A 27,585-nucleotide genomic window follows, 5' to 3' on the forward strand; every position below is an offset into this window, starting at 1 on the left:
GTATCTATATATATATATTTTTGGAATGTTCAATAATAGTGTATAAGTGATAGAATAATGTATAAAAAAATATATATTTACACGTCTTTGGCGTAAAATATCGGACAGAACGTCGGAATAGTCGCGGAACGAACATTGGATCGCGCTTTCATAATTTCAGGCCACGGATTTGTAGATTGTGATATTCGTTGTTACATTCGGAAAATTCCAAATTTAGTTTCCGGTATAGGTGCGTTGAGCGCCGCTGACAAACTGAGACCCAATACTACCCTAGTGTCAACGGGATCGATCACACCGTCGTCCCAAAGCCTAAAAAAATAATTTACGCGGATAACTTTTCCTAGTCTCTTAGTCTAATAATAATGCGTAGATTCTACCTAGCGCTACAATAATATGGATTGCTCTCCTCTTCGAATTTTCTCAATATTGGTTCCCTCAATTTTTCCTCCTCTTCCACGCTCCACTATGAAGAGTGAAAATTTATATGTACCGGTTTAAATGAAATCGAGTTCGAGATCGTAATCTGCCATTACCTGCTTCCCCTCGCGTTTACGTTGATCCTTGTTAATTTGAATCAGTACATTGGCAGCCTGTTCTCCACCCATCACGGATATTCTGGCATTCGGCCAAGTATAGAGAAACCTCGGTGAATAAGCTCGACCGCACATACCTATGTTAAATTTTAATCAAATTGAACGCAAGTTCGAACAGTGATTTATTAAGTGTAACGTTACATACCGTAATTTCCTGCACCGAACGAGCCACCGATCACCACTGTAATTTTAGGTACTTGAGCACAAGCAACGGCAGTCACCATTTTTGCACCGTTTTTGGCAATGCCTCCGGCTTCGGCATCTTTGCCCACCATAAATCCTGCAATTTTTTTACAAATCGCTGTACGTATCGTTCGTGGGAAAGCTGCAATTTTATACAACGAGAGATATTATATACCTGTAATATTCTGCAAAAAGATAAGTGGTATTTTCCTTTGTGCGCAGATTTGCACGAAATGTGCACCCTTTAACGCGCCTTGCGAGAACAGTATACCGTTATTCGCGATTATTCCCACGGGGTAACCATAAATATTCGCGAATCCTGTGACCAATGTTTCCCCATATTGTGCTTTGAACTCGCGAAACTTTGATCCGTCGACGATCCTTGCGATCACTTCTCTCACGTCGTACGATTGCTTCCAATTCAACCCGACTATTCCATAAATTTCGTCGACAGGATGTAACGGTATATCCACATTTTTATTCACGTTAACGTGCATTGATCTTTGCCTGTTTAAATCCTTTACAATTTGCCGGGTTAAGAACAAGGCGTGAATATCATCTACAGCGTAATGATCGGTAACTCCGGAAATCCTGAAAATCAATTTTCCAATCTTTTCAAATTGTGAAAGAAATTACGTGTTAAAAATGTATTTTGTCAATTACCGACAATGAAGATCCGCGCCACCCAATTCGTCCGCAGTGACTTCTTCGCCCGTCGAAGCTTTTACTAAAGGTGGACCAGCCAAAAAAATGGTTCCCTCCTTGCCGACGATTACATTTTCGTCAGCCATTGACGGTACGTATGCACCACCTGTATAAATTGATTAAATGACGATGTGAATAATTGATATAAAAGTATCTACAATAAAAGGGATAAATAGAATGAATCAAAGAGAATCGGACACCTGCTGTGCAACTTCCCATTACTACTGCGATCTGCGCGATTCCTTTTGCGCTCATTCTTGCCTGATTAAAGAAAGTTCTACCGAAATGCATTTTATCCGCAAATATTTCAGCTTGTTTAGTTAAATTGGCACCACCGCTATCTACTAAATATATACAAGGTAAATGATTCTCCTCCGCAATTTCTTGAGCCCTTAATTGCTTCTTTACCGTTATTGGATAATAAGAACCTCCTTTTACAGTTGCATCATTTGCGATTATTACGCATTCGGTCCTGATTCGAAACGAAACGTACTCTTTAAAAAGAAAAATATATTTTATCGAATCATTTTTTTATTCAAATGGTATTTACCCTTCTATCCTGCCGATACCGGTAATAATTCCACCGGCTGGTACTTCCTCTTTATCGTATAATTCGTAACCAGCTAATTGAGAAAATTCGAGGAAAGGAGACGTCGGATCGAGAAGCGTATTAATTCGTTCTCGTGCTAGAAGCTTTCCTTTTTTCATATGCCTCTCTTTCGCCTTTTGTTTTCCACCTTCTACAATTCTTTGAACTGTATTTTTTAACCTATTCACCGCACATTCCATTTGAACGTAATTTTCCTAAAAATTTGTTTACATGTTTAATCTCCATTATTCGTTTCTATTTATAATTCTTATTCTTATTATTATTAGTATTTTATTTTTTAGTATTTTATTCCAAATATCGTTCCCACTATTTTTAATCGATTTCATCATTTTTTTTTTTATCGAAAAAGAACATGCGTAACATACAGTATTTATAATACGCGCTTAATCATTGTGTGTTAATTGCGCAGGCGTATTACGCTTTAATGCATTTAAATGAACAATTTCATTTTATTTTGTTTAGATAAAGAAGAAAAAGATCATAATATTAATATTACGCAACATTTCATGAACTTATTTTAGATCAATAACGTAATATTAATCGAAAACGAAAGATTTAATGAATTAATCTTACGATGTTTTGTTTATAAATGAAATGAATATATGTATATATGTATATATATTATCGTTCTAACCTGATATGTCGAAGATTTAGTATTTTGTACATTACCAATAACAATTGCTTTATTGTGAAATGTTCTTATGGTACAACCTAAATTCTTTATAAAAAGATTTCCTTTACTTAACATATTTTTCTAACGATTCTTCTTTCGTTCAAATTTTATGAATCACAATATACACGTAAGTACTATATTTACTATACTTTGAACACGTTATACGATATTATAACATATATTATTTCCCTATTTTTATGGACACTATCATCTCAATGAAGTTATTCACAGATCAACAACTAGTGTTTAGTATATGACGACAGTAATCTATAATAGCAGCATAGCATTTATCGAAGAACTGTAAGCAGATAATTTTTTTCAGATCACAAAAGGTCAATCAACATATGTTTTAGAATTTAAATAAAATTATTAAATTTCTCTATTTGTTTTTAATAAAAATAAAATATAAAGGAAAACAAAATTTTTGTTAATCGTTAAAATTAAATTTTTTATTTTTTTTCAATTCGATTATAAATATATCGAAATATAAAATAAAAAGGTTAAATTCTTAATAAATTCGAATAATTTGTTCGTCTCTTGCTTCATAGATGGCGCTGAATCATATACTTTTCATAGACGTCACTGTAGACGTATTATACGCAGTATTCGTTTTGTGTTGTATTGATGAAACGTTTGAACGAAAGAAAAAGTTTAAAAAATATATTTTGATACATTTGTGAACCATTAGGCGTGATTAACAAATAAATTAACAATAATTATCGTAAAAGCAAAGAAGTCGAAATAGTTTCAGGTCAAGTTCGAAAAAAATTTCGAAAGTTAAAAAATGCCGGATATGTCTAGTATATCCCATTATCCCTTAAAGGTAAATTTCATTGGACCTTCGTTACTTTGCTCATTTTCTTAGAATATTCTATTCTAGAATTATTTGCTTTTTTTTTTTTTATTTAAAATATAATTCGTTGCACGTCATATATTTGTTATATCTTCCTTTTGCTTATCGCTTTTGGCTCTCGCGATTCCATGGTGAATATTTCCATCAAATATCTCAATGTTCAATTATGAGAACAGATATCAGATAATTCTCTAAAATAATAATTATATTTCAAGAAGACTTTTGCGTAGTTCATTCGACTATGCATGTTTCCCAATGAATAAAATATAATTATACAAGGGCACGGCAATGAAAGAATAATTTATTTGACAAATTTCTCGTATCAAGACAATTTTTGCAATATTGCAAATATATTTTCAAAACATCATTACTTAAATATCCACTTACTTTGCATTTTAAGATCATTTTTTATGATCTTGTCGGATTTTTTCAGGTGATATTTGCAATTCATTTAGTCCTAGTAACATGGTAAGAATAAATTTTTTGTTTATTGTATATTAGTCTGCATAATTTTAGAAGTATAGACATATTGTGAATCACTCTTGTATAGAATGTCATATTTGTACTATATAGTTAAACAATAAATTTTTAGGGGCATTCAGGGACATTGGTGTCCAAAATCTGTAATGTTTTACAATTTCCTTTTCTTCGTCTGCTTATTGTGGGCTATTCACAATATTGAATCAGATGAACCTCTACAATTTGTAAGCATTCGGTTATTGAAATATGTTCTATATATAATTTTAATTTAATTGTTATGTTTGTAATAGAATTATATATTTTAGGCACTTTTTATAAATGTACTTTCCATATTTTTTGATGTAGTAACATTAGCAGTCTATTTTCCAACAACGTGTAAGTTAGTGCTATCTACTATTGAATTGAAAACTAACCTAAAATTTTCCAAATTATATTGTCGATTAACCTTCCTATGCAGAAGATGTATCTATCTGATCGCACAAACTTGTAGATGCATCTGAGAAGTTTAGTGCAGCGATTATGATCTTAAACATGATTGCTCGCATCATCACAAGCATATATCTTCTACGAATAGGCCAAGCAAGAGGTGGATGTTTAGCCACAATGTTCACTACAAATCCTGCAATGGGTCAGTAATACATTGGATACAGATGTTTTATAGGCCTGCATTGCTTCTTCAAAATTATGCTTTAAGTAGGTGCATGAAATCATTTTTCATTTGTATGCATATTAGATTGCATAGTAATTGTTTTAAATTATTGATATAGGAATATTTATTTTTCATCATAATGCTTGTCATGAGGAGGATAGATCGTTTGTAATGCACGAATTTTATGTACAACCATCTTGAAATGTTTTATGTTGTTTTATCGTCTTTTGTACATATGATTTATAATTTTTAGTGGGGGTGGGAACAGACGTTCATGAACGTTTTTCTATTCTAGGCTTTGGTCGACAGGATTACGAGGACATATCTCATCCGATTCCACAAAATTCCGATTTTGCTGGAGTTTAAAAATACAACATGACGTTTCTAAAATTCGATACGTCGAAAATTACGCGATTTCATTATCGTATCTCTCGTAGGTCGTAAAAAGTACGCGCATCTATAATCATGACATTAAAATTTATTTTATTTATTGTATATATCAGGATTTTCAATATCGATTAACAATGCAAAATAGAAATAAATTTATGTATATAAACATGCAAATAACATTATATCGAAACGTGAAAATATAAAGAAATATAGAATAATAACAATAACAATATAATAATAAATTTAGTTATACGTTTCATACGTCAAATCTATTATGTACTCGCAACATATGAATAAAAATCTTCACTGTAACAAAATGCCCGAATTCCTTAGGTTTTTATGGATTATAATCTTTAAATTTATAATTGAAAATATTTATTTTTTATTACAAGTAAATCACTTGTTCTTATAACTGATGAAAAGAACTAATTATTGAATTACTAATTATTAATAAAATAATAATATTATTTTACTCATCCATTTGATCTAACGATAAACACATTTTTGCGAAGGTATCGAATGAGGAAAATATGATATTCAAAGTAGCCGCGTAGCGACAACGTAAGGAAGAGTGGCGCCACTGATGGACTATAAGAGCCGCATCGGTGAGGTGGTGTGGTTCAGTAGTGTGCGTGACCGTTTCTGGAGGAGGGTGGCTCCACGCGCGGCCACACCGCGAAACCGTGCCCACTCGCCTCGACCACGGACATCCACTCGTTTTCTCGTCTCGTGAAAACATGGCGGCCAGCGACGACGAGCCGATGCATCTCTACGAGGTCTTTCAAAACTGCTTCAATAAGATCGCCAATAAGCATCCCGGTGAGTGTCGTCAGTTACGAAACAAATACTCTTTCGAGTCAAAATCGCGAAAATCTTGTGCTGTGCGTGTGCCGTGTGAAAATAGAGCGGCGGAGTCTCTTGTGTCTAGTGTCTTCTGCGAAAGCACTATGTATTAAATCCAACAAGCGTCGCTTTAGTGGTTTTCTTGTGTCAACGAGTTAGTCCTCGAAGGATTAGGTAAATTTGAGTGTTGTGTTTTGGTCGATTGAAGCCCCGATTACGTCAAGGATCCGTGCCGGACGATTCTCTCGGCTGACTCGCTCCGTTCTGTGTTTTGGTTTGCTTGTCAGTGCTTTGGACAGTGCTGCCCCGTCGTAGTGAACTAACCCTCTGAAAGAGATCTGTTCTTCATTGTGTTTCTTCATTTGCATCGTTATTATCGTTTTTTCGTTCATTTATACTCGTACACAAAAAAAAAAAAAAAAATGCTATTCAAATGACTAGGAGTCGAGGAATATCGTCGACATAACCTAGACATCAGAGACTATCTCAGTCGCTCTTTCATCCGCTGTCATGTGCAACAACGTTCAGTCGATACGAATATTGTCGTGAGATGTTTGCGATACATCTGTGATGAGTGATTTTAAGATCATTGGATGATTATTATTTATTTCATATAATGATATTTATCATTCTATTTCATTTTCAAAAGTTGATCTATGATTGGGCAAGCCCTCAATCATGTACCACGTGTCCTCACGACGCCGTTGAAATCGTTAGAGGTTAATCGTTCGGATGTAATGTAAGAAACTATAAATCGAAATCTTTTCTTCGGCAAACAGCTTTGGAAAGTCTGTCGTGGATAGCGACTAGTACGTTTTTTTTTTTTTATTTTTCTTTTTTCATACACCTGCCTGAGAAAGAAACAGTTTCTTTCGCAGAGCTGTTGCGTCGTGACCGTTGCACGAATTGTGGTTAAAGGGGTTCTCATTTTTATCTCGACAATTGCAACGTCAATTTCAGCACGTGTTCGTTTTTTTACGAGTACGCTCGTGATCGAATATTCTTATCTGTTTTCGAAAAAAAACAATATTATCTAACATCGAGATTTTGGCATTGTTGAGCTTTGATTTATTAGAGATAAGTTTAATAAGGATAACAGTGTCGTTTAATCTTGATGCGAGCGAAATCATTCGAAAATTGTTGGTCAAAGGGAATTGTAAAGTCAACTGTTTGCTTGTCCCTCGGGATAGTTGGTCGACCGTGTCTCGGATGTTTGCTTAGCTTGCGGATGCTGTTTGGAAAACGCTGGAGGTGCATGGTTGCCTCGACGAAATGTTCTCCCTAGTCGATAGGAAATGTTTCGTGTCATCAAAGTAGTATAACAAACTCGACCAACCGAATTAAACGTTTTTTTCTTTCTCATTAGACGAGTCGCGTTAGATTGATATGTCGACACACGCAACGAGCTCATGTTTAATCGGAGATTAGATATACGATTCGTTGGTCGGGCGGCGTATCGAGTTTGACACGATGTTTGAAGTGCGGTCCGAGCAATTTCGAAAATATCGAGTCGATTGTTTGGGATCGATCGTCGTCTTACTCATTTATATTCCGATGTTTAAGCGCACGCGGTGTCAAGTTCGTTAAGCGTCAATTGTTCTGTCGAGGCGGCCGCCAATTGCCAACAATCCAGTTAATTCTTCGCTCGTTTCGCCCCTGTTAATTTCAACGATCGCCACTTTGAGCGGAAACATTGTATACGAGTCGACACACAGAGGATGACTGGCGTTTCTTCGAATCGAGCAATTTGATTCGGAGCACGAGTACCGCGTCCTCGTTCATTGTTCAATATCCGAAGGGTCAGGGCGCATCGTTCAAGTGCAAGGGTATCTAAAAATACGCGAAAACCTCGGCGTACATTCCACGGATATTTCCTTCCATTTGGAAGAAACGTTTATACGTCGACGTTTCGACGCTTATCCGTTAATGGAACGAGTTGTTGTGTTCCAAAGTTTTTCGCGCGACGTCAAGACGGGAAAACGGTTCAAAATTGCACGTAATGCGGCGGAAACAGAAGCGTAAATTTTAATGGTCGATTCGATCTAAAATTATCAGACAGTGACTCACGAGTAAATTTACCTGAAGCGGAGTTTGTTTCGGGAAACCGTGGATACGATAAAACGTTTACCGTCTACGACGCGTTTATTCAAGAGTGAATACTTCGTATCGATTATTCTTTGTCGATCGACGAAACGCGAGAAAGAAAAAAAGAAAAAGAAAAAAAGAAGAAGATATAAACGTTCGATTTCCTCGATGAGTAAACATTCGTCTAATTTTTTGATTCGAAAATCGAATCGTTCATCGAGTGATCTCGTTTCAGACTTGTACGATTGCGATGAATCCGTACGACTCTCAGGTATTACAAGTATCAACCTTCTCGCAGGGAAACGCAGCTGATTCGATCTGACTCAAGAGCGCCATTTCTGAAACTCTCTCGTTCCCCGGAGCGAGAGTTTGAGCGAACAACCATAAACGAGCTCCAGACACAACACTCGTGACTTAGCTCTCTTTCTTTCTTTCTTTTTCCATCTCTCGGTCCCTTCAATTTCTCTCTTTTTCCCTTCTTACTTCTTGCTTCTCTCTCTCTCTCTCTCTCTCTCTCTCGCGCAATCTCTTTCCCTCTGTATCTATTTCTTTCTCTCTCAGGTGAATTATCGAGGGAGTGTCACCGTGATGCACCTGCCTCTTGCTCTCTCTCTCTCTTTCTCTTTTCCTCTCTTTCTCACTCCCACTATTTCATTCCCGTCTTCCTACCTCCTTCTCCTTTGCTCTCTCTTTCACTCTTTCTCCTTTTCTCTCGCCTTGCTTATTGGTCGCACACGCGCCTCGCACACGACTTTGGTATCGCAATAGCTCGCGTAAAATCTTCAATGTAAGATATATACCAAACGAATGGTTTCGCAACTGTAGTAACGAAAATGTAACTTCGAAATGTGACTCCAACACCTGGAATTTCGTCTAATATTCGTTCTAAGTAGCACGCGTTCGGTTTAAACAATTTCGAACGAATCACGCGAAAAACCGCGTTCACTGAAGATACGCGCATTTTAATTTTTGGACAATTTTCGGAAGAAATAAATTCGGGAAAAATTTTACAACGATTCGGTTAGATGAGTTTCCTGCGATCCAGCTCTTAGGAAAGGCCGAGTGCATTTCACGTAGGGGCGCGCGCGCACACAAATCAAGGATGAGCATAATCTACATTTACAGGAGGGGCCCGATGAGCATCTGCTTCCACCCCTCCCGGCCTCGACCCCTCATCCCTCGACGCCCCAACTCGAATCCCTTTCTCCGCCAACGAGCATCCTCCCACTGAGCATCACGATCGTTTTTTCCTCGTCTCCGTGGAACACCGTCCTCCGCCCCTCCTCCTTCGCTTCCCTCCGTTCCGTTCCGTTCCGTTCCATTCGATTCGTGCTCGTGCTACGCCAGTGTCGATAGGTCACGCGGAGATCTCGAGCCGCGTTATCTCCAACTTTATTATTCGCGATGAAAAATTCGTAATCGTTCCGGACGACTTTTCAGTTCCCCGCGATTTTTTTCGATTGCGCCTCTCTCTATTGCGTCTCGAAACAGGCGGATCCTCTCTCTCTCTCTCTCTCTCTCTCTCTCTGCGAAATGCGTAGATGCTGTTACTCAGCTATTACGATTCTCGTTATCTTTCAACTCGGAGAGGAATAAAAATTCGTTTAATGATAAAATGCTTAATGATATATTCGTATGTAATTGTATGCTTTGTATACGGGATGATGTTAGTCCACTCGTCGAATACGAGCGCGAATTCAATATGCTTTTATATTTTTCCCCGTTCGAACCCGCGTACATTCTATATTCTTTTCGACCGCGTCTAAGGTCATCGTCGAGTTGCACAAGCGATCCAGGAGATAGAAGAATCCATCTTGGGATTCGCTCGTTTCACTTCGTTTTCTTACGAAATCCTTTGAAAACTTGTGCTGGATTATCGAAAACTTGTGTTAGGATCAGCGTGTTCGGCGAACGGGCTACGAGACGCAATGGGAAGGAGAGGAAACGGGCGAGTGCCGCGACTCGAATTCCTGACTAATGCAAGTCCCTCGTTACCGAACATACGCCGCCATTCGCCGCGCTCCCGTTATGGTCGATATGAATTTGCCACACCGTGAAACACACCGTCGTCCTGAAACTCTCCGCTTCTCTTCCATTTTCCTTCTCACTCTCTCCCTCCCTCTCCGTTTTTCCCCGCCACGGCCGACAATTTCGCGTCTCCTCGCGGCCTCCCTCCCTCTCCACTGGTCTCGATAAATTCACCATGCTCCACGAGAGCAAGAGCAAAACTCCATTAACCATCGCGAGAATTGGGTTACCGAAAAAGGCTCGATAAAGAGAAAAAAAAAAAATTACGTACTTGTCATTCCCTTCTCGCTCGATCAATTCAACATCTCTCAAACTTCTTTTTCCTTTCTTTTTTTTTTTTTTTTTCATTTTTGGCGAGGATATTCGAATCGTCTAACAATTTGACCGATAATTAACTAACCTATACGGAGTTACATCATACACATATCCTGCTATCCTCTCGTCTCATTGGCGTAGAGAGAAGCCGATCTTTTTCATTGCTCTTCGAAATTAAATCGACAAGTCACTTTACTTAGAGTTAGAGAGATTCGAAGGGGGGAAAGAGAGACGCGTCCCACCTGTAACGAATCGTAATCGGCGAAAAGCCGTGGACTCTGGTGTACACAAGTGCTCGTGTCGGGTACGTATACCGGTGCCGACCTGTATCACGTTCGGAATAGACATCTGGCCAGATTTCGTTAAGTTCGGCCCACGTGTATATACGCGTATATACACGCGACACCGGGGTTCGAACAAATGTGCATTCGGCTTCTGGCGCCAGCCAGAAAAGGGGGCTCTGATTTTTTGGCAGGTGCCACTGTCCTCGACTCCTCGCCGTTACTTTCCAACGCGTTCAATGGCCCGCCTCTCCACCCATGGAATTCCATGGAATCTCGAAACGGAGATTCCTCTCTCGCACAACTTCGCCCACCGATTTCCTATCCAGATCATCCTTCCATCTCCTTCTGGAGGAAGGAGGGGACAATCTCTCTCTCTCTCTCTCTCTCTCTCGAGGAAATAACACCTCCGTCCATCGCTTCACAATCCACCTCCTTACTCTTGCCCGATCGAACGTGGAGAGTAACGGAGGAGGAAGGAGAAGAAGGTAGACGTGGACGCGCGTGAGAACGCGTGCTGGTGAAACGTGGAGAGGCGAAAATGGCGGCGGCAGCCTCTCACCTGTTGATCGCGACCCCGAGGCGATCCACGAGATTCGCTCGAGAACCTTAGCCCTGCCGGTGGTCCTCTTGCGCCACGCCGCTTTCGCGTGAACCTCCGTGAATGAAAAGCCGCGTTAACCTAGCCGTGCGAACGGGAACGAGAGGAAGAGAGACGGAGCGCGAAACCGGAGCACGTGTACGCCACGTGCCGATGGACGGCACGGGAGCGCGCGCGCGCACGCACACACACACGAGTTTGCTTCTTTTTTCTTTTTTCTTTTTTTTTCTTTCAACGACGAAATTTTATTTTATTCCATTTCGCGAGGCGCGCTCTTTCTTTTTCCCTTTCTTTTTCTCCTCTTCTCGTCGAGATCGCGGAATCGCGTTTTGCTACTTCGCTTCCCTTTGTTCCGGTTCGCAAACGTTGACTCATCCACCATCTACTACTCCTTTTGGTTTCACCCTCTCTCTCTCTCTCTCTCGGTTTTTCTGTTTATCTCTAGCTCGAAGGAGCGCGAAAGTTGGAAGGCTTTTGGCATTCGGCAAAGCGTCTAAAGATGCCTCGAGTGTCGTTACACCTAAAATTCGCGGGGAACGTTGCTCGCGTTTATCGTTGGTCGGAGACACCGAGTTGGACCCGTTCCAAACGAAGACGGAGCAAAACGAGCCCTCCCAGAAGGATACTCCCCGTCGGATAATCCATTTCGAGAACGTTTCCCAACCTTTCCTCTCCATCCTATCGATCCTCCTCTATCGATCTCTCTCCCCGATGTTTCCAGGGATGTTGTTCGACACCTCTCTCTGGAGGGAATGGAGGAAAATTTGAGAACCACTGGAGCCCCCGTGGCCTGCGCCACTGTCCTCCGGTGGGCCCCTTCTAGGGTAACACGAAGGGGGGCACTGACAGCGACAGCTGCCGCTGCCGCTGCTATATTCCCCTCCTTCCCTCTGTCTCCCTCTGTCTCTCCTCCTCGCTGTCCGCTTCGTCTCACCGCTTCGACTCGGTCCCTTTTGCCGTAGCCCTCTTGGTCCCGCGGGGCCCGTTGCACCCCCACCACGGGGCCCATGGTCGCGTGGCAGCCAGTCTTCTCCGCTACAAAATACACCTTCGCTGTTCCGTTTACTTCCAAATGCCGCAACGGATGCTCTCCTCCTTTCTTTCTTTTTTACCCTTTCTCTCTCTCTCTCTCTCCCTCTCTTCTTTCGTTCCGCGCCTCTCTCGCGATTCCAACCTTCTTGCGAATATGTGTATATATATATATATACTCAAGCTTGGTCGATCCGACTTTTCGCGTTGATACGTGCCAGGCCCGTCTCCCATTTTTTTTTTTTTCTTTCCACCGCTCCTGCTATCTTCCATTCCAGAAAGTAAGTAACGGTTTCCGACCGAGATACTGGTGTTTCGCTCCACTCTCCCCGAATGGGAGAACGGAATCCGATCGACGTCTAAGAAGTAACGCTACATGATTGGGGAGGGGAGGGTGTCTTTCCACGAGGAATATTTTTCTACGAGTGCCTCGTAGAAAATTTCGAAAATTCCTCTTCTCCGTCGAGCGTTCTCCTCGTGGGATACGACGCTCTTTTTGAGGGCCGAGGAATAAGCGCGTCTTTCGATTGTTATATCCAGGCCTATATGAATATAATACCTTGTCGCGAACGAGATTAAAAAAATCTTGGATGCAAATTTCTTTTGCGTTTTGGACGAATCAACTCGAGAAACGACGGACAACGTATACGTTAGCGTGATGTACAACGGTACGACGATCGATCGATAGGAAGGATCGATTCGAAAATGAAAATGTTCACTGGTTGAGCACCAGTGTCTACCTGGAGTTCTTTTTCACATTTTTTTCATCTTTCTCCGCTGGTCTCCTATTCTTCCTCCCTCTGGTGCGCGTAGTACCCCCTCCACCATTAGGGTCGAGGGCCCCTAGGGTGGTAAAGCTTCTCCTCCCTCTCCCCATTCTCCGCGAACTCCTTTTCTCTCTCTCTCTCTCTCTCTCTTCCCCTTTCCATTCCCATTCTTCCTCCCTCCCTCCCTCCCTCTCTCGCGCTTACCTGCGAGAGCCTGGAACACCCTTTTGGGTCGCGTGGCACCGTGCACCGGCATGGTATACACACGCGAATTCTCCCATAGAAATGGGGACCTCGTTGGGGTGCGTGGGTCTGGCCAGTGTGGCGTGTATCGGGTGTCCCGCAAATATTGGAGCAAAAAGGATCGGCAGAAGGAAATAGCCGATAGCCGAAAGGACACAGGTATTTTTTTTTCTGTGTCTCCTCGAGATTTTACATTTCTCTTTGTCGCCCCCTCCATTTCTCGTCATCCGGTAACGGGATCCGTCCTCTCTCTCTTTCCTTCGGGATCGCCATTTCTTCCTTCAACTCGAGACGAGGACAATTGTATTTTTGAGAGATTTAGAAAATTTTTAAAGGGAAAAATGCGCCTCGAGAGAGAGAGAGAGAGAGAGAGGGAAGATCGAATTAAGACTTTTTCTCCGAGGCGCGCGCAGGTGTTTCTTTATTTCCTCCATCGATTTTAAGAAATACCACTTCGCGGCTCTTTCTCTTCCATGTTCGTTCGATATTTGAACGGGTTGACGATAGATTTGTTTCGATCTCGCGAAACGAAATTTCGTCGTCGAGATTCGCATCGCCTCGTTTATGTACGTGGGAACGGATCCATCATTAGCCCGAGCCAATGATTTTTTCGTAATTTTATCGTGTATAAAGTATAAGGATCTCGATCGTTTCTCCAAAAATTCGAGGCGGGTCGAAAAAATTGGCGGGTAATCCAAACGTCGACTTACCTGGGGACATTTAATCCTCCGCCTCCTCCTCCGTTAAGTACGCCCGATCAAGCGTGTAACGGTGTCTCTTAACGTCCATCCATCCCTCGATCGTCCCCAAAATTATGGTAATCCAACCGGCCACCATATTGGTGTAACGCTGTTCTCGTTAATTAAGCCCCTCCCCTCCCTCGTTAACTCCCGGCATTGGTGGCCTAAGCCGCATTTTTACCACCTGTTCTCTTCCTATACAACCTAATAACGCATAGATATCAAGCCAAGGAGCGACGAATAATCGGTTCATCGTTGCAATTCGCTCGTGAGTTCAAACGTTCGAACTCGCTCCTCCCTCGGCCATTTTTCTTTTTTTCATCCGTACTTGTTTTTCCACGCGCGCGTCTTGCTTTTCTTTTTCTCCCACGAGATCGTCAAAGCTTCTGATATTTCCACCAGCGCGTAATATTTGCCGATATTCCCCCCCCTCTCTCTCTCCATCCTCCTTTTTTTTTCATGCGGCGTTGGCGCGATTTAATTGATCCCGTCCCGGAGCTCCCGTGCCTCCCCGCACGAATTGGCGGTGGATTTTGTGGAAAGATTGGTCGTAATCCAGGCCGGAATTTTTCGGAATTACCAACGGATTTCGGGAATCAATAAGTGAAATAGAGGATCGGGATATACACGAAGGGTTGTTCGGCGGGATATAACAACGCCGCGATAGTAGGAGGGGATAATTTCAGGTAATTCTAATTCGATGGTGTCGCGGTGATACATAGGCGCGGGGTGACCACGGAATCGCGGTCGTGTCTCGCGCGTTGAAAATCGCGCGGTGGCGTGGCGCGGCGCGCGGTTTTCGAGGTTGTGTCGCGCGTTTCGCGAGCTGTAATGCCGAATTGATGCCGGCCGAAATCCGTGTAGATGGTATCGCCGACCCGTAAATCCCCATCACGTGTGTACATATATATATATNTATATATATATATATATATATGCGTGTATGAACGAATCCTTCTCGAAGGAGCGATCCGCGTAAACGCGGGAGAACGATGAGGGTAGATCGTAGTATCGAGTAGGGTGGGATCGGGTAATGGTAATTCTTCATCGGATATCGTCGAATGGATACGTGACGGCGGCAGGAGAGGGCCAGCGTGGAAGACGAACTCGTCGTGTCGTGACACGGTGCTCAGCGCTACGTCATAACGGTCGAGCTGGCTTGCACCGGTTCTGAGGATGACACGATGGACCACGGTTTAGCTTGTACTTTGATGCATGATATTGCAGACTCGGCAGTGCACGCTTCGGCAAACATGTCACGAGCAAGCCGAAACTGTTAGGATTCATAGTTATACCTCGGCCGATCGTAGTGGCGTAGTTGGACACTCGTATCGTCGTCGCACGCACAGATGTATATATATATATATATATGTATATATATATCCTTCCTCTCTGATATCTGTACACTATAACCGCACATCTACCACCCTTTTCTCGGCTAGTTATCGGCCAGCTGGACTTCCAACCTCTTACAACTTTGATAAGAGGGGGTGGGATCCGACTTCTCTCTCTCTCTGCCTTCCCGAATTACTCGAAATAATTAATAAACGCTTCGCCTCCCCTTCTCCTTGTCTTCCTGTCCTGGAACACGCATCTATCGTGTATATAAGGAGAAACGTGGTCATGGTGGAAAGTATACACGTCCGTGGAAAGCCAAGCCCTTTTTTCCGTTAGACACGTAGGAACGCGTAATAATAGGGTAATGTAACGATAAAGTATCGTCGAATCGAAATTAATCGGGATTCTTCCGCGGCGGGATGTTTTTCGAGGCCGGTAAATCCTGCCGATCCTCATAAATTCTTGGCAAGAACCGAGCGCGTGGATCCGCGTTCTCGCCCCTCTCTTTCTCTGTCTCTCCTTTCGCAGTGCACGTGTGCGTGTGTGTGTGTGTGTGTGTGTGTGCACGGGGTGGCGGGCAGCATTAATAACGGATGAAGCCTCGACTGCGGCAACCTCGTAATGTTTATCTCGTTGTTTATTCCGCATGCGTCCCAGCCGCAACGCGGAAAACGCGTACATCTCGGTTGGATTCTTAACGCGATCGCGGTTTTGATTTATAAAGACGCGGCGCGAATTTATGCCTGGCATTAATTTTCCATCGACTCGTCTCCTTATTTCGCTCCCTTTCCTTTCCTTTCCTTTCCTTTCCCCCCCTCTGAACCGTATTATTCGTTACGTTCCACGTATCTCCTCCCTTGGAAAATTCGGGGTGGAAGGGGCGTTGAAAAATCGCCCGGATAAAATTTCCTTCTCCTCACGAAATGCTGCGTTCTAATTCTAAGTTTTCTTTTTCTTTTTGTGTCTGTTGCAGAAAAGTTAGGCTTCCAGTCGCCGTATGGCCCCACCATGGACAACGGAATGGTGAGTGTTTGATCGAAGATTAACTCGAAATGTTTCTACATTTCTTCTCTCCCCTACCCTTTCTTCTCCTTCTCGGGAATTGACCATCCCGAATCTTAAGATAAAAGCGGGATTACGTAAGAAACAGGGGCGGAATAATTATTGCAGTCGTGGAGGCAAATTTATCCGAGAAAAAGTTACTCCTTTTCTTCTTCTTCTTCTTCTTCTTCTTCTTCTCTCTCTCTCTCTCTCGCCGCGCCCCCTAGGCTATCCCTCCAAACTAGGTAATCCCAAAACTTTAGTCCGAGTAATATTTTTTGGCAAGCGGTTCTCATCGTCCTTTAAATCTTCCCATTTAAGGAAACACCGCTAGCATCCCCCTCCCGCGTACTCGTTTAGCTTATCCGGGATTTAATTTCTTCAGAGATCCCTAAAACAACAAAGGTATGTATATATATATATATATATATATATGTGTATACACGTGCATCATTTAAAAAATATAAAAATTCCTTTTCTCGAGCCGTTCTTTCATCGATCCATCATTTTCTCCCTTTCCATTCCCCGAAAGAATTGAGAAAGAAAGGTTTGTTGCAAAGGAAAGGGGAGAATTAATTCGCGGAGCGATCGTGAAAGTTCATTTTGTCTCGAAGTAAGAATTACCCAATTCCGGGAGGGTTGAGCGTCGTCAACCTCCGGCTTTAATATCACTTACGCTCTCCCTCGTTCGCGGCCATGTATTTATATACGTATACATATATTTATACGTGTATATATATATATATATATATATTAATATATACATCGTGGGGGAAGGACGGTGGGGAGGGTTAAGCGAGAGCTCGGATGAAAAGTTATCCCGAAATATGGATAAAGTCCCTCGTACTTCCTTCTTCTCCTGCGGCCATCTATTTCCTCGCCCAACCTCGCCCTGGCTATCGTTAATTAATTGGCCGGAACGATCTGCACGCGGGATATTTTTGATAAAAGAAAAACGGGTTTAAACGACGTTAAAGGCCAAGCGTTAACGCGTAGAAATCGAGAAATGAAGACAAAGTTACGAAATAACAGTCGGCCTTGTGCCCGCATTCGTCGAAACTCGGATAATCGCGACACTTTTGATTATCGTCTCACCTCGACGATCCTCGAGTATATCGGCAATTAAAAAACGGGTGATGTTATTATATAAAGAATCGGAGAGGAAGAAGGGGGGATTGTTTCGTCCTTAAAGGAAAAAGGAGAAAAAAAATAATAAAAAAAAGGAAAGGAAGAAGGAACGTGCACGCGCAAAATGAATAAGGTTTCTACGAGGAAACGAGAGGAGATAGCGGAGATTTTTTTCACGGCGCCAGGGAGCAGTATCTAATCAGGCAGTTGTTAAACAACGCTTGATAAGAAGTATTGATTTCGATACGGATTGTATCGAGAGTCGCCTTTCCTTCGACCGCCTTCCTTCCTTCCTTCCTTCCTCCCTCCCTCGCGTTCTCCTTTCGAATCAAATCGAATCGATCGATCTGTGGAGATCTTAAAGAATATTTCTTTTTTTTTTCTTTTGATCCTCCTTGATAGGAGAAAATGTTGCACGTTTTCCAGGCGTATGGCGGAGGAAGTTTCGGGCCGACTGCGGGAGGGCCAGGCGGTGGGCCAGGGGGAGGCGGAGGTGGCGGTGGAGGCGGCGGTGGCGGAGGTGGTGGTGGAAACGGGGGTGGCGGGAGCAGCGGTGGCGGCGGAGGTGTCGAGGGCGCCGCTTATTCCCCGGACTCCCCTTACTTCCCGTTTGGGGGCCGAGGGGTACCGCCTTCCGTCGGGACACCTACCCCTACCGCCAACCCCGCGGCACCCACCGGCACCAATGGAGCACGGTTACCAAATTCGACAGCCGGTCAGTTTTCTTCTCATCTATCATCTTCGTGTACGTGCCGTTGACCGTTAACCGTGGAGAGAATTTCGATCGAGAATTGATATTGGTTTTTTTTTTTCGTTCGATTGTTTCAGGCGCGGGAACAGTGAAGAGGAAGAAGGACGTAAGTATCTTTTAATTTCATTTTTCGTTTAGATCGTAGATCGTAACGAAACGAAACGAAACGATGATTTTGAGATACGTTTCGTTTGCATTTTTCTTTCTTTCTTTTTCTTTCTCTCTCTCTCCGACGTTTCGGAAAGAAATTGATCTCTTGTTCGTTTTTTTTTTTTTTTTTTTTTTTTATTTAGCAGGCCCTTGACGGAACGGATGGCGAGGTCGTAACAACGCAGCATTGGGTGAGTGACTCGAAAAAGATTCGATAAACGCATGCCAGTCGATAGTAAATGTGTTTCCCTGTCCCTACATCGAGATTCGATAATGGCTTCGAATGTATCGGGACCCATATGAGTCGAGCGGCGCGATTGATAAAAGCCACCGACGGAAAAACGATGGAATTAGGTTAGCTCGTAAATTACGCTTCTCTCTTTTCTTTTTTTCCTTCTTTCTTTCTTTCTTTCCTTCTTTATCTTTCTCTCTCTTTCTCTTGCCAGTTTCTCGAGGCGAAACTCGTGAAATGGACGCTCGTGGATGATCTCAGGGACCGCTCGTGATCGTAATCTTTACGAGCTCGGTTATAGAGTATAATGATTTTACCAAGAGTCCGGCTCGAGTTAAAACTCGAAGTCTGTTCCTCGTGAACTCTAAGCCGAAAACGATGGTCATCCACGCCCCTCGTTTTTTTCCTTTAAAACTATCCGTCCAGAAATAACCGTTCTCCGCTTTTTCACCGATTATTTATCTCGCTCGACAACATTAGTCGCTGTCTAACTCCTCCGTTAATGAATTGGGAATCGTTTCGAGGAGTTGGGAATGAGGGGGGAGGAGATATAAAAAACGTAAGAGAGGGGGGATGGATGGTGTATACGAGATTAGAAAGAGGGGAAATTATTTTCGCATTTTCGAACGATTCGATGTGTATTGGGGAAATGTTTGGATAGTTAACCTCGAAAACGCGACACGCGTACGTACATATGTAACGCGGAGGAAGAGAGCTTTCGGTAAATGGAATATAATATCGATCGATAGAAGGAACGTTAAATATTTGTCGTCCGCGTTCGCGACTCTCTTCCTCGAGTGGCGAATAAGGAAAAGAGGGTGAAAAAAACGAATTGCTTCTCGATAATCAAATACACTCTCGCACCTGTTTAAATTCTCCTTCCTTGCGTTAATAATGATTTATCGGGGGCGATAAATCTGGGAGGATATTTTTCGAGGTTTATAATTTCGTTTCTCTTTCGCGGTCGTGTCGATCGGTGTTGTTCCGATCCGGGGCAGGGTTTTTATTCGATTCCGGACACATCGTGGCTCCATAAACCTACCAATTACCCGGCAAAACGGGGATAAATATGTCGGCGAGGGAGAGAAAAGGGCCGATGTTTTCGCACTCTCCCTCGATTTGTCGTTTATCTTCGATCGCCGAGAATCGGATTTTCCACGATTTTTTGAAAAATTTTTCGCTCCCCTCCAACAATCGATCGATCCGGTCCAACGGATTGTTCTTTCGAGATATATATATAATTCGTTCAATATTCAAATCCCCACAAATTCTTTCGATCGAATCGATGGCGATAATTGTATCGAGTAGCCTCTCGATATATCTGTGATTTCGCGAAGGCTCGACGAGGAGATTCAGGGTCGCTCGCGATTAAAAATATCCGAGTCGCGCGATTGTACATTTGCCTGGAAATTGGTTCGATAACGGGGAGCTCGATTTCGGCCGAGCTTTCGATAAGATTAATCGTGTTGTTACTCGTGTTATTGCTCGTTTTCTTTTTCGTTGATACGTGAATCGCTTAATTACGTCGTAATCGATGGTGATATTATCGATATTCGATCCCGCGTAAACTAAAACCAACGCAAATAATTCTCTTTCGATCTTTTACACACACACACGCGCGCGCGCACGCGTCGAAATGTCTGCGTCGATTGCTACCACGATATTACACGTTCATCTTTAATCCCTATAATGCATCATCGCGTGCATGGTAATCTATATCGCGATTACTCTCGAGGCGGATAGAAATCGCGCCCTGAAAAATTGGCGAACCAATAATAATAATAACAATATTATTATTATTATTATTATTATTATTATTATTATTATTATTAATATTAATAACAATAATAAATAAGCGTGGAGAGTCACGGCCGAATAAATCCTCGACTGTCCCACGGTGCGGATCGTCGTTAATCCAGCCGATATGGTGTGCGTTGCGCGAACCCTCTACCATACCGTAAGCCTGCTAATAATTTATTCAGCGTGCAGGACTACGCGATTACGTTTCTATTAGGATATGAGCGTTCTAGTGTCCTCGAGGGTGCCGTAACCCGTGTTCCCGTTCCCTCCTCTGGGAGTTTCACTTATCGTCCAGTTTCCACCACCGCAACACCGCATCCCCTTCCTCCTCCTCCTCTTCTTCTTCTTCTTCTTCTTCTTCTTTTTGTTTTTCTTCTTTTTTCCCCTCCCTCTGCTTGTTGAATTGCTTCGAATCGTTCGCACAATCCGACTCGAGTCGAAAGAGAGTCAATCGGTCCGCCTTCGACTCTTCTTCTTCTTCTTATCTCGGTTGGAAGAGGAATAAGATCTTCGCGGTTGGATCCATGCATGGTTGATCGGTTGAGCGTGGAAGAATATTCTTTGTCGTTCATTTCGGTTAAGATCTCGTATCTTCGAGCGGAACGGTCGGGGAAGGCGTGTTTTGTGCATAGGGGGAGGGGTCATGGGTATCGGGGGAGACCATATGGTGTCGCGTGCTACGGTCGCCAGACCGTGGAGCCCTTCCAGAGTTCGCCTCGATGGCTCGCGCTATGGCTTGCCCCGAACGGCTAATTCACGACCTCGAGGAATTTCGTAGTCGAACGAATAGAGATGTGGGCCGTCTTCCAGCTTCGGATCGTATTCGCTTTCCTCCTCGATCAATGTATCGTAGTCCTTTCGGAAACGAGACGAAGCATTCTTGTTGAAAAAATCGTTGGATGGTTGCAAGAGAATGTGTTCTCGAATCTTTCCTCTCTCTCTCTCTTCTTCGTTTTTCTTTCCTTCTTTATCGTTCGCCTCTCTCGCGGCATCGGTGGTTCGGCATCGGCCGCCCGATTCCAGCCATTGATCGACGGATAAATTGATGTAACGCAGCGAGTTCGCGATGTCGGCAACGCAGGTGTTTTCTCCTCGAGAAAATTAAACTGCGTCCACTTTTTTTCAGGCTCCGATTTTAATTGCGTCGTAATATCTCCGCTGAACCGTTTTATATTTCGTTCCCCAATAAGATCGCTATTTTCGTACCGTTTCGCAACACCGAAAATATCGAATACGTTCCCATTCGCGAGCGACTTTCCTTATTAATCCAAACTTAATAATAAGTGGCTCGATTATAATCGATTACGGTGACAAATAGTTAACGATAGCGCGTGCGCGATAAACGATTTTGATCCTTATCCCGATTTTTCCCCGATACTCCTCCTCGAGTAATAACGATTTTCCATGCTCATTTGTCTCCCTTGAATTCGAAAGTCAGCCGATGCGTGTGGAATACTCGATAATTCTTCGAGTTTACGAAATCCCTTCCCTTCGAGTAACCAAACTCCATTTCTCTCGATCGATTCGCGTGATCGTCCTCGACGAGACGTGTTAACTCACGAGAGATAGAGAGAAAGAGAGAGAGAGANGAGAGAGAGAGAGAGAGAGAGAGAGAGAGACTCGATAAACTCAGGTGAGCAGACAACCGTTGGTCGCTTCGCTACTGAATCGGATGGTGTCGAGATCGGTCGCGTCCGTTCGTTCTCGTCGACGAATCAATTACCAAGAATCGCGTGCGAGGGAAGAGCGAGAGAGAGAGAGAGAGAGAAAGAGAAAGGGAAGGAGAAAGAAAGGAAAAAGGGAGGAAGGTCAGCGAGAGAGAGAGAGAGAGAGAGAGAGAAAGAGAGACGGTTTGCTAGAGACGTTGAACGTTTGTTTGACGGGCACCTGTTGCTGGTAGCACACGAGCCAGTGCCGCTCTTTGGCTTCCACTGCTCTCCTTCTCCATCGTTCCCTTGCCTCCCTCTTTCCGCCCTCTTTGCTCTGCTTCCTTGCTTGCTTACTTACGCTGCTGTTTTACCTCGTCGCGCCTTTTGTTCCAACTTTGCTCGTTCCTTTGCCTCGCCGACTCCACTCCTTTCTTCGAGCAAGGGATCGAGCACTGGAGGACATTTTCTCCCTCTCTCTTTGTCGCGCGCTTCGAATTTACGTCGATCTGTCGAGGCTCTATTCTCCGTTTCGCGGATCTATACGAAATATGTCGAGAATTTTTCCATAATTTACGAGCGAAACCTTGCTCCCCCCCTCTCTCTCTCTCTCTCTCTCTACTTCGACTCGGGCTATTATTGGACACGCGTGACGCAACACGCGGATATACGGGACGCACGCTCAATCCCCGACAAATCCACGATATTTCTCAGGATTCGTAAGTCGAAAGCTGTCCGACTCGCGAGATTGCACGAAATACAAATGCAATGCTCTCCCCCATCTCTTTATCTCGCGGTGGCAAAGTGCCACATGGAGTGTTCGAACGAACTCGAACAGTCCTCCTTCCTCCCTCCCTCCTTCCTTCCACCAACTCCATTGTATCTCTCTCTCTCTCTTTCTATCTCTCCGCTTTCCATTTTCCTCCCGTTTCACCACCAACAGCCAAGGTAGAGTAGAGCGATAAATCTAAATCCTATCCGGCCTAAAAGTGGTCTATCCCTCCCCCTCCCCTTGTTGCGTACTCGCCGATCGGACTGGTTCTCGCCTTTCTTCTTTCTCTTTCTTTTTCTTCGATTCCACTTTCCTCCAATTGGCTACGGATATCGGCGAGCAAGGCTGCGAATCTCGTGCCTTCGAAGACGAAGGGAGTAGTGGAATTATCTCTATTTATCCTCCACCTTTTCATCGTTCTTCGTCTTTTTTCCTCCGCCACTCGCTCTCTCTCTCTCTCTCTCTCTCTCTGTCGGTCGGCGTGCAAACTCGCCGCAGTGTACAGAGTACACAGGACTCGCGCGCAGCACGGGTTTTGTGGAGTGAGTTGTCGACTTACAGCCGGGTAAACCGCCCGTCCCGGGCGCGGGGCACGAGGGGAGGACGATGAAGCGGTCGCGTCGGTGGGTGGTGGGCCGAGGGAGAGGAGGGGGGTTGTTGGTATCGGCGCGGATAAAACGGAGGGAGGGAGAGGGAGGGAGAGGAGAGATATGATCTGTACACATATTTTCTGGCTTCGAACGCACTCTCGCTCATTGTTCCGACTCCGCCACTTTAATTCGTTGTTATATCCGGAGGGGAGGGTCGTTAATTGAAAGAAGAGAACGATCTTTATCACGCACGCGCGAAAAATCTTCCCCTTCGAGAGGATTTTTCGAAGCGGGGATTAACCCTTTGCGCTCGAACTCTCTCGGCCACCGCTCCAAATGCGATAATTCGAAAGGTGATCTCTCGGGCGCCGCTTGGATCGATGCGGAAATTCGACGAAAATATTTGTTTACCTTTGATTTTTTTAAAATATCGCTTCCAATAGATTCCTAAGCTCTTTATGATATTATAGAGCGTGGAATGATCTATCGAATTTTTTTTATCTCTAATTTTTTTTATCTCTAAATTGGATCGTGATGGCGGATCTACATTTTAGACGTTAGAGTTCGCGTTCGACAGTCGTGGGAATAGAAATATTATTTTCAAAGTTGCGTTGAGTTTTAAGTTAATTATTTTGGAATACGGTAATGAAATTAGTTGGAGTTATTTCTCGTTTTATTAAATAAATTATTTCTGTTCATTAAGAAATTGGAAATAGAGATGTAGTAGAAGGTGGAAAACAAGAATAGATAATGAATGTGAGAACGCGTTATTGGGATATTAATATTGTTCAAGACGAATTTTTCGTTATTAATTAAGAGATTGACGATAGAGAGAAGGAAAATAGCGAAGGAAAATATAGTTTGCTCTTAACGAAATAAGAAAGGTGAAAGACATCGAACACATCGTTTTATCGCGATGCAATCTCATCTTGCCAATCACGTTATTATTAAAATATCGCACGAACACGATATAATATAATATTCGACAAATTTTCTTTCTTTGCGCGTAAACACGCACAAAATATTACAATATAAAAGTTTCGCACTTGTTAATTCGCGCGTGAAATCATTTCAAGTTTGCTAAGAAATCCATGGAATCGAAAAAGGCTTGGAGCGCAAAAGTGTTAAGTTCGATAGGGGGAGGAGGAGGGGAGGAAAATAAAGGTTTATCGGGGCCAGGATTCGGATTAGCAGCGAGGCACGCTCGATCGGGCTTGGAAGACACGGAACGTATCTATCTAGCGGCCGATCGGCCGAAAATGCACGCGTGAGCGATAGTTTACGGTCATTGTGGGATTATCGCGATAAATTATTGGGTGTATCGCAACTGCGCCTATCTGTATGTCGATAGTATTAATTGGGTCGTCGAGATTATTACCGGGAATGTATCAATAATAATTACCTGCGTACACCGGCCCACCAATTTTCGACATAGAAATTGTGAAATTCGTTCGTTCCATTCCCCCCCGATTTGAAAACCTAAAAATTTCACCGCCGATGAAACGAAACCGCGAGACCATCCCCGAGGTTTACGACGGTTACTACGTTGTTCCATTCCTCCCTTCGACACAAAAGACGGAAGAAGGGGGGTAATTACACGGACGAGATAGCGCGAGGGGGTTGAAAACCGGGCCCCAAAAAACGACCGATCCCATGGACGAGTCGACGAGCCATTTTTCCATGCCTCGTATCTCTCGGTATATCTCGGTCTCTTGTAGATCAATCCATTACCTCGGAGCTTGGGATTCGAAATTTCGAGTGGCCGGTATCTGTTCACCCCCCTTTGTCCCAGGGGGTCACGTGCCACCACCACCACCACGGGGGTTTCTCTTGAAGTGGTGGCCACTTCACGATAGTTTTCACGGAGGGAAGAGATTAATGGGAGCTCGGTGAGAACTACACGCCAATTAACATATCAATCCGGATAAAACGGATTTACTTTGCCCGGAATACGAGAGAGAGAGAGAGAGAGAGCGGATGATTATTCGCATCTCTTCGAGTTTACCTTCGATTTGTGCATCACTCTTCGATACTTTTTCTATTCTAAATCGAATAATAATAAATAAAAATAGATGGATAGGTGGTGGACGCTCGCCAATTAACATATCGATTCGGATAAAACGGATTTATTTTGCCCGGAATACGAGAGAGAGAGAGAGAGAGAGAGCGGTTCCCGGATAATTATTCGCATCTCTTCGAGTTTACCTTCGATTTGTGGACTGTTCTTTGATACCCACATTTTTTCTATGAATCGAATAATAAATAAAAATAGAATGCTCGCGTATGATGGATGGATGGGGTGGTAGGCGCTCGGTGAAAACTATAATTAACATTTATTAACAATTAACATATTAACAATCCAGATAAAATGGATTTACTTTGCCCAGGATACGATAGAAAGAGAGAGAGAGAGAGCGGTTCTCGGATAATCATTCTCATCTCTTCGAGTTTACCTTCGATTTGTGTATCACTCTTCGATACTTTTTCTATTCTAAATCGAATAATAATAAATAAAAATAGATGGATAGGTGGTGGACGCTCGCCAATTAACATATCGATTCGGATAAAACGGATTTATTTTGCCCGGAATACGATAGAGAGAGAGAAAGAGAGAGAGCGGTTCCCGGATAATCATTCTCATCTCTTCGAGTTTACCTTCGATTTGTGCATCACTCTTCTTTGATACACTTTTTCTACGAATCGAATAATAAATAAAAATAGAATAATGGATGGATGGGGTGGTAGGCGCTCGGTGAAAACTATAATTAACATTTATTAACAATTAACATATTAACATATCAATCCAAACGGATTTACTTTGCCCGGAATATGATAGAGAGAGAGAGAGAGAGCGGTTCCCGGATGATCATTCGTCTATCCTCGAGTTTATCTTTGACTTGTAACTGCACCCGCACTTTTTCTACGAATCGAATAATAATAAATAAAAACAGAATTCGCTTGTACGATGGATGGATGGAGTGGTGAGAGCTCGATGAAAACTACACGCCAATTAATATATCAATCCGGATAAAACGGATTTACTTTGCCCGGGATACGATAGAGAGAGAGAGAGAGAAAGAGCGGTTCCCGGATGATCATTCGCATCTCTTCGAGCTTACCTTCGATTTGTAACTGCACCACTCTTCGATACCCGCACTTTTTCTACGAATAATAATAATAAATAAAAACAGGATGCGCGCGTACGATGGATGGATAGGGTGGTGTGCAACGTTTGGTTGCGTAACACTCGGAGAATTGTCGAGGATTCGAGAGGGCGAGTACTCGGCCATTCTCTCTCCCCCCCCCCCTCCCCTCCCCCGTGTTTGGGCACGTGAAACGTGCGGTCACGTGCGTTTCGAACCATTTTTATTCGTTAACGATTATTTCTATCGTTAGGTTGTTGGTGGACGCAATTGTGCCAGATTCCGGGAGAATTCTAGGGGACCGCCGTATTCCGTGTCTCTCTCTCTTTCTCTCTCTCTCTCTCTATGATTCGTTGAAATTACACATTACACGTTTATATATATATATATATATATATATACACGTGTGCGTGCGCGCGTGTTTGCCGTACGATGAGCGGCAGTGTTTGCACGATGCGTACATCCTCCCGTGCGAGGATGTGGGATGATACGAGCTAAATCGAGCACCACCCAAGTGTGCTTCATTTGTGGCGTACCGGCCTGTGAAATTCGGGAAGGGAGGGGGAAGGGGTGCTCCTTCGCCGCGTCACCGTTTACCCCTCGGCTCACCGATGATTTGTCGGTTGGGGGGGTCGGTTATAACGCTTGGCGAAATACTCCCCCTTTTCGTATTGACGCTCGTAGATTGCTTTCAGGATACTATAACCGGATTCTAAATTAAGGTATTAAATAGCGATATTTCGACGACGGGGATGAATCTATTATTTCCCGGGAGTCGAGCAAAGTTTCTTTTCTTTTTTCTTTTTTTTTTTCTCCCTGACAATACAATGAAGGGGAGTTTACGTATTTTCGTATTTCAAAAGTCGAGTGTTTTTTTTTTTTTTTTTTTACCTTTTTCTTCACTCGCGCCATCGATAGGAAAATTA

The 27,585-nt window shown here is 43.3% G+C and overlaps 3 protein-coding genes across 19 annotated transcripts in view; 2 read left to right on the forward strand and 1 right to left on the reverse strand.

The window, feature by feature from the left end:
• On the reverse strand, positions 1 to 2,982 carry LOC122711038 (methylcrotonoyl-CoA carboxylase beta chain, mitochondrial). The gene is made up of 9 exons (XM_043929431.1): positions 2,726 to 2,982; positions 2,032 to 2,285; positions 1,682 to 1,953; positions 1,440 to 1,587; positions 952 to 1,367; positions 739 to 873; positions 534 to 670; positions 378 to 463; positions 1 to 309 (listed from the first exon to the last, which is right to left on the reverse strand). Exons 1-9 carry the CDS (start codon positions 2,837 to 2,839, stop codon positions 192 to 194), a joined length of 1,680 nt encoding a protein of 559 aa, XP_043785366.1. The 5' UTR covers positions 2,840 to 2,982; the 3' UTR covers positions 1 to 191.
• A 365-nt stretch (positions 2,983 to 3,347) lies between these two features.
• The window catches only part of LOC122711024 (protein daughterless), an 87,478-nt gene continuing 63,240 nt past the window's right edge, over positions 3,348 to 27,585 (forward strand). For 4 of the 17 annotated variants that reach the window (XM_043929386.1, XM_043929387.1, XM_043929392.1 and 1 more), the window contains exons 1-6: positions 3,355 to 3,587; positions 5,649 to 5,955; positions 16,380 to 16,429; positions 18,002 to 18,320; positions 18,404 to 18,432; positions 18,620 to 18,667. In XM_043929386.1, coding sequence (XP_043785321.1) covers positions 5,874 to 5,955; positions 16,380 to 16,429; positions 18,002 to 18,320; positions 18,404 to 18,432; positions 18,620 to 18,667 — 528 coding nt within the window. In that variant the 5' untranslated portion in view covers positions 3,355 to 3,587; positions 5,649 to 5,873. Of the gene's footprint in view, positions 3,588 to 5,648; positions 5,956 to 16,379; positions 16,430 to 18,001; positions 18,321 to 18,403; positions 18,433 to 18,619; positions 18,668 to 27,585 lie in introns of all 17 variants that reach the window. The other 13 variants (XM_043929388.1, XM_043929396.1, XM_043929397.1 and 10 more) reach the window with 9 other exon arrangements.
• Positions 3,549 to 5,112, forward strand: LOC122711236. The gene is made up of 5 exons (XM_043929805.1): positions 3,549 to 3,587; positions 4,051 to 4,085; positions 4,210 to 4,321; positions 4,652 to 4,790; positions 5,000 to 5,112. The coding sequence occupies exons 1-5, from the start codon at positions 3,549 to 3,551 to the stop codon at positions 5,110 to 5,112; spliced, it is 438 nt and encodes a 145-aa protein (XP_043785740.1).

The sequence above is a fragment of the Apis laboriosa genome, unplaced genomic scaffold, assembly GCF_014066325.1.
Source record: "Apis laboriosa isolate Shangri-la unplaced genomic scaffold, ASM1406632v1 scaffold16_cov148, whole genome shotgun sequence".
NCBI classification, from domain to species: Eukaryota; Metazoa; Arthropoda; class Insecta; order Hymenoptera; family Apidae; genus Apis; species Apis laboriosa.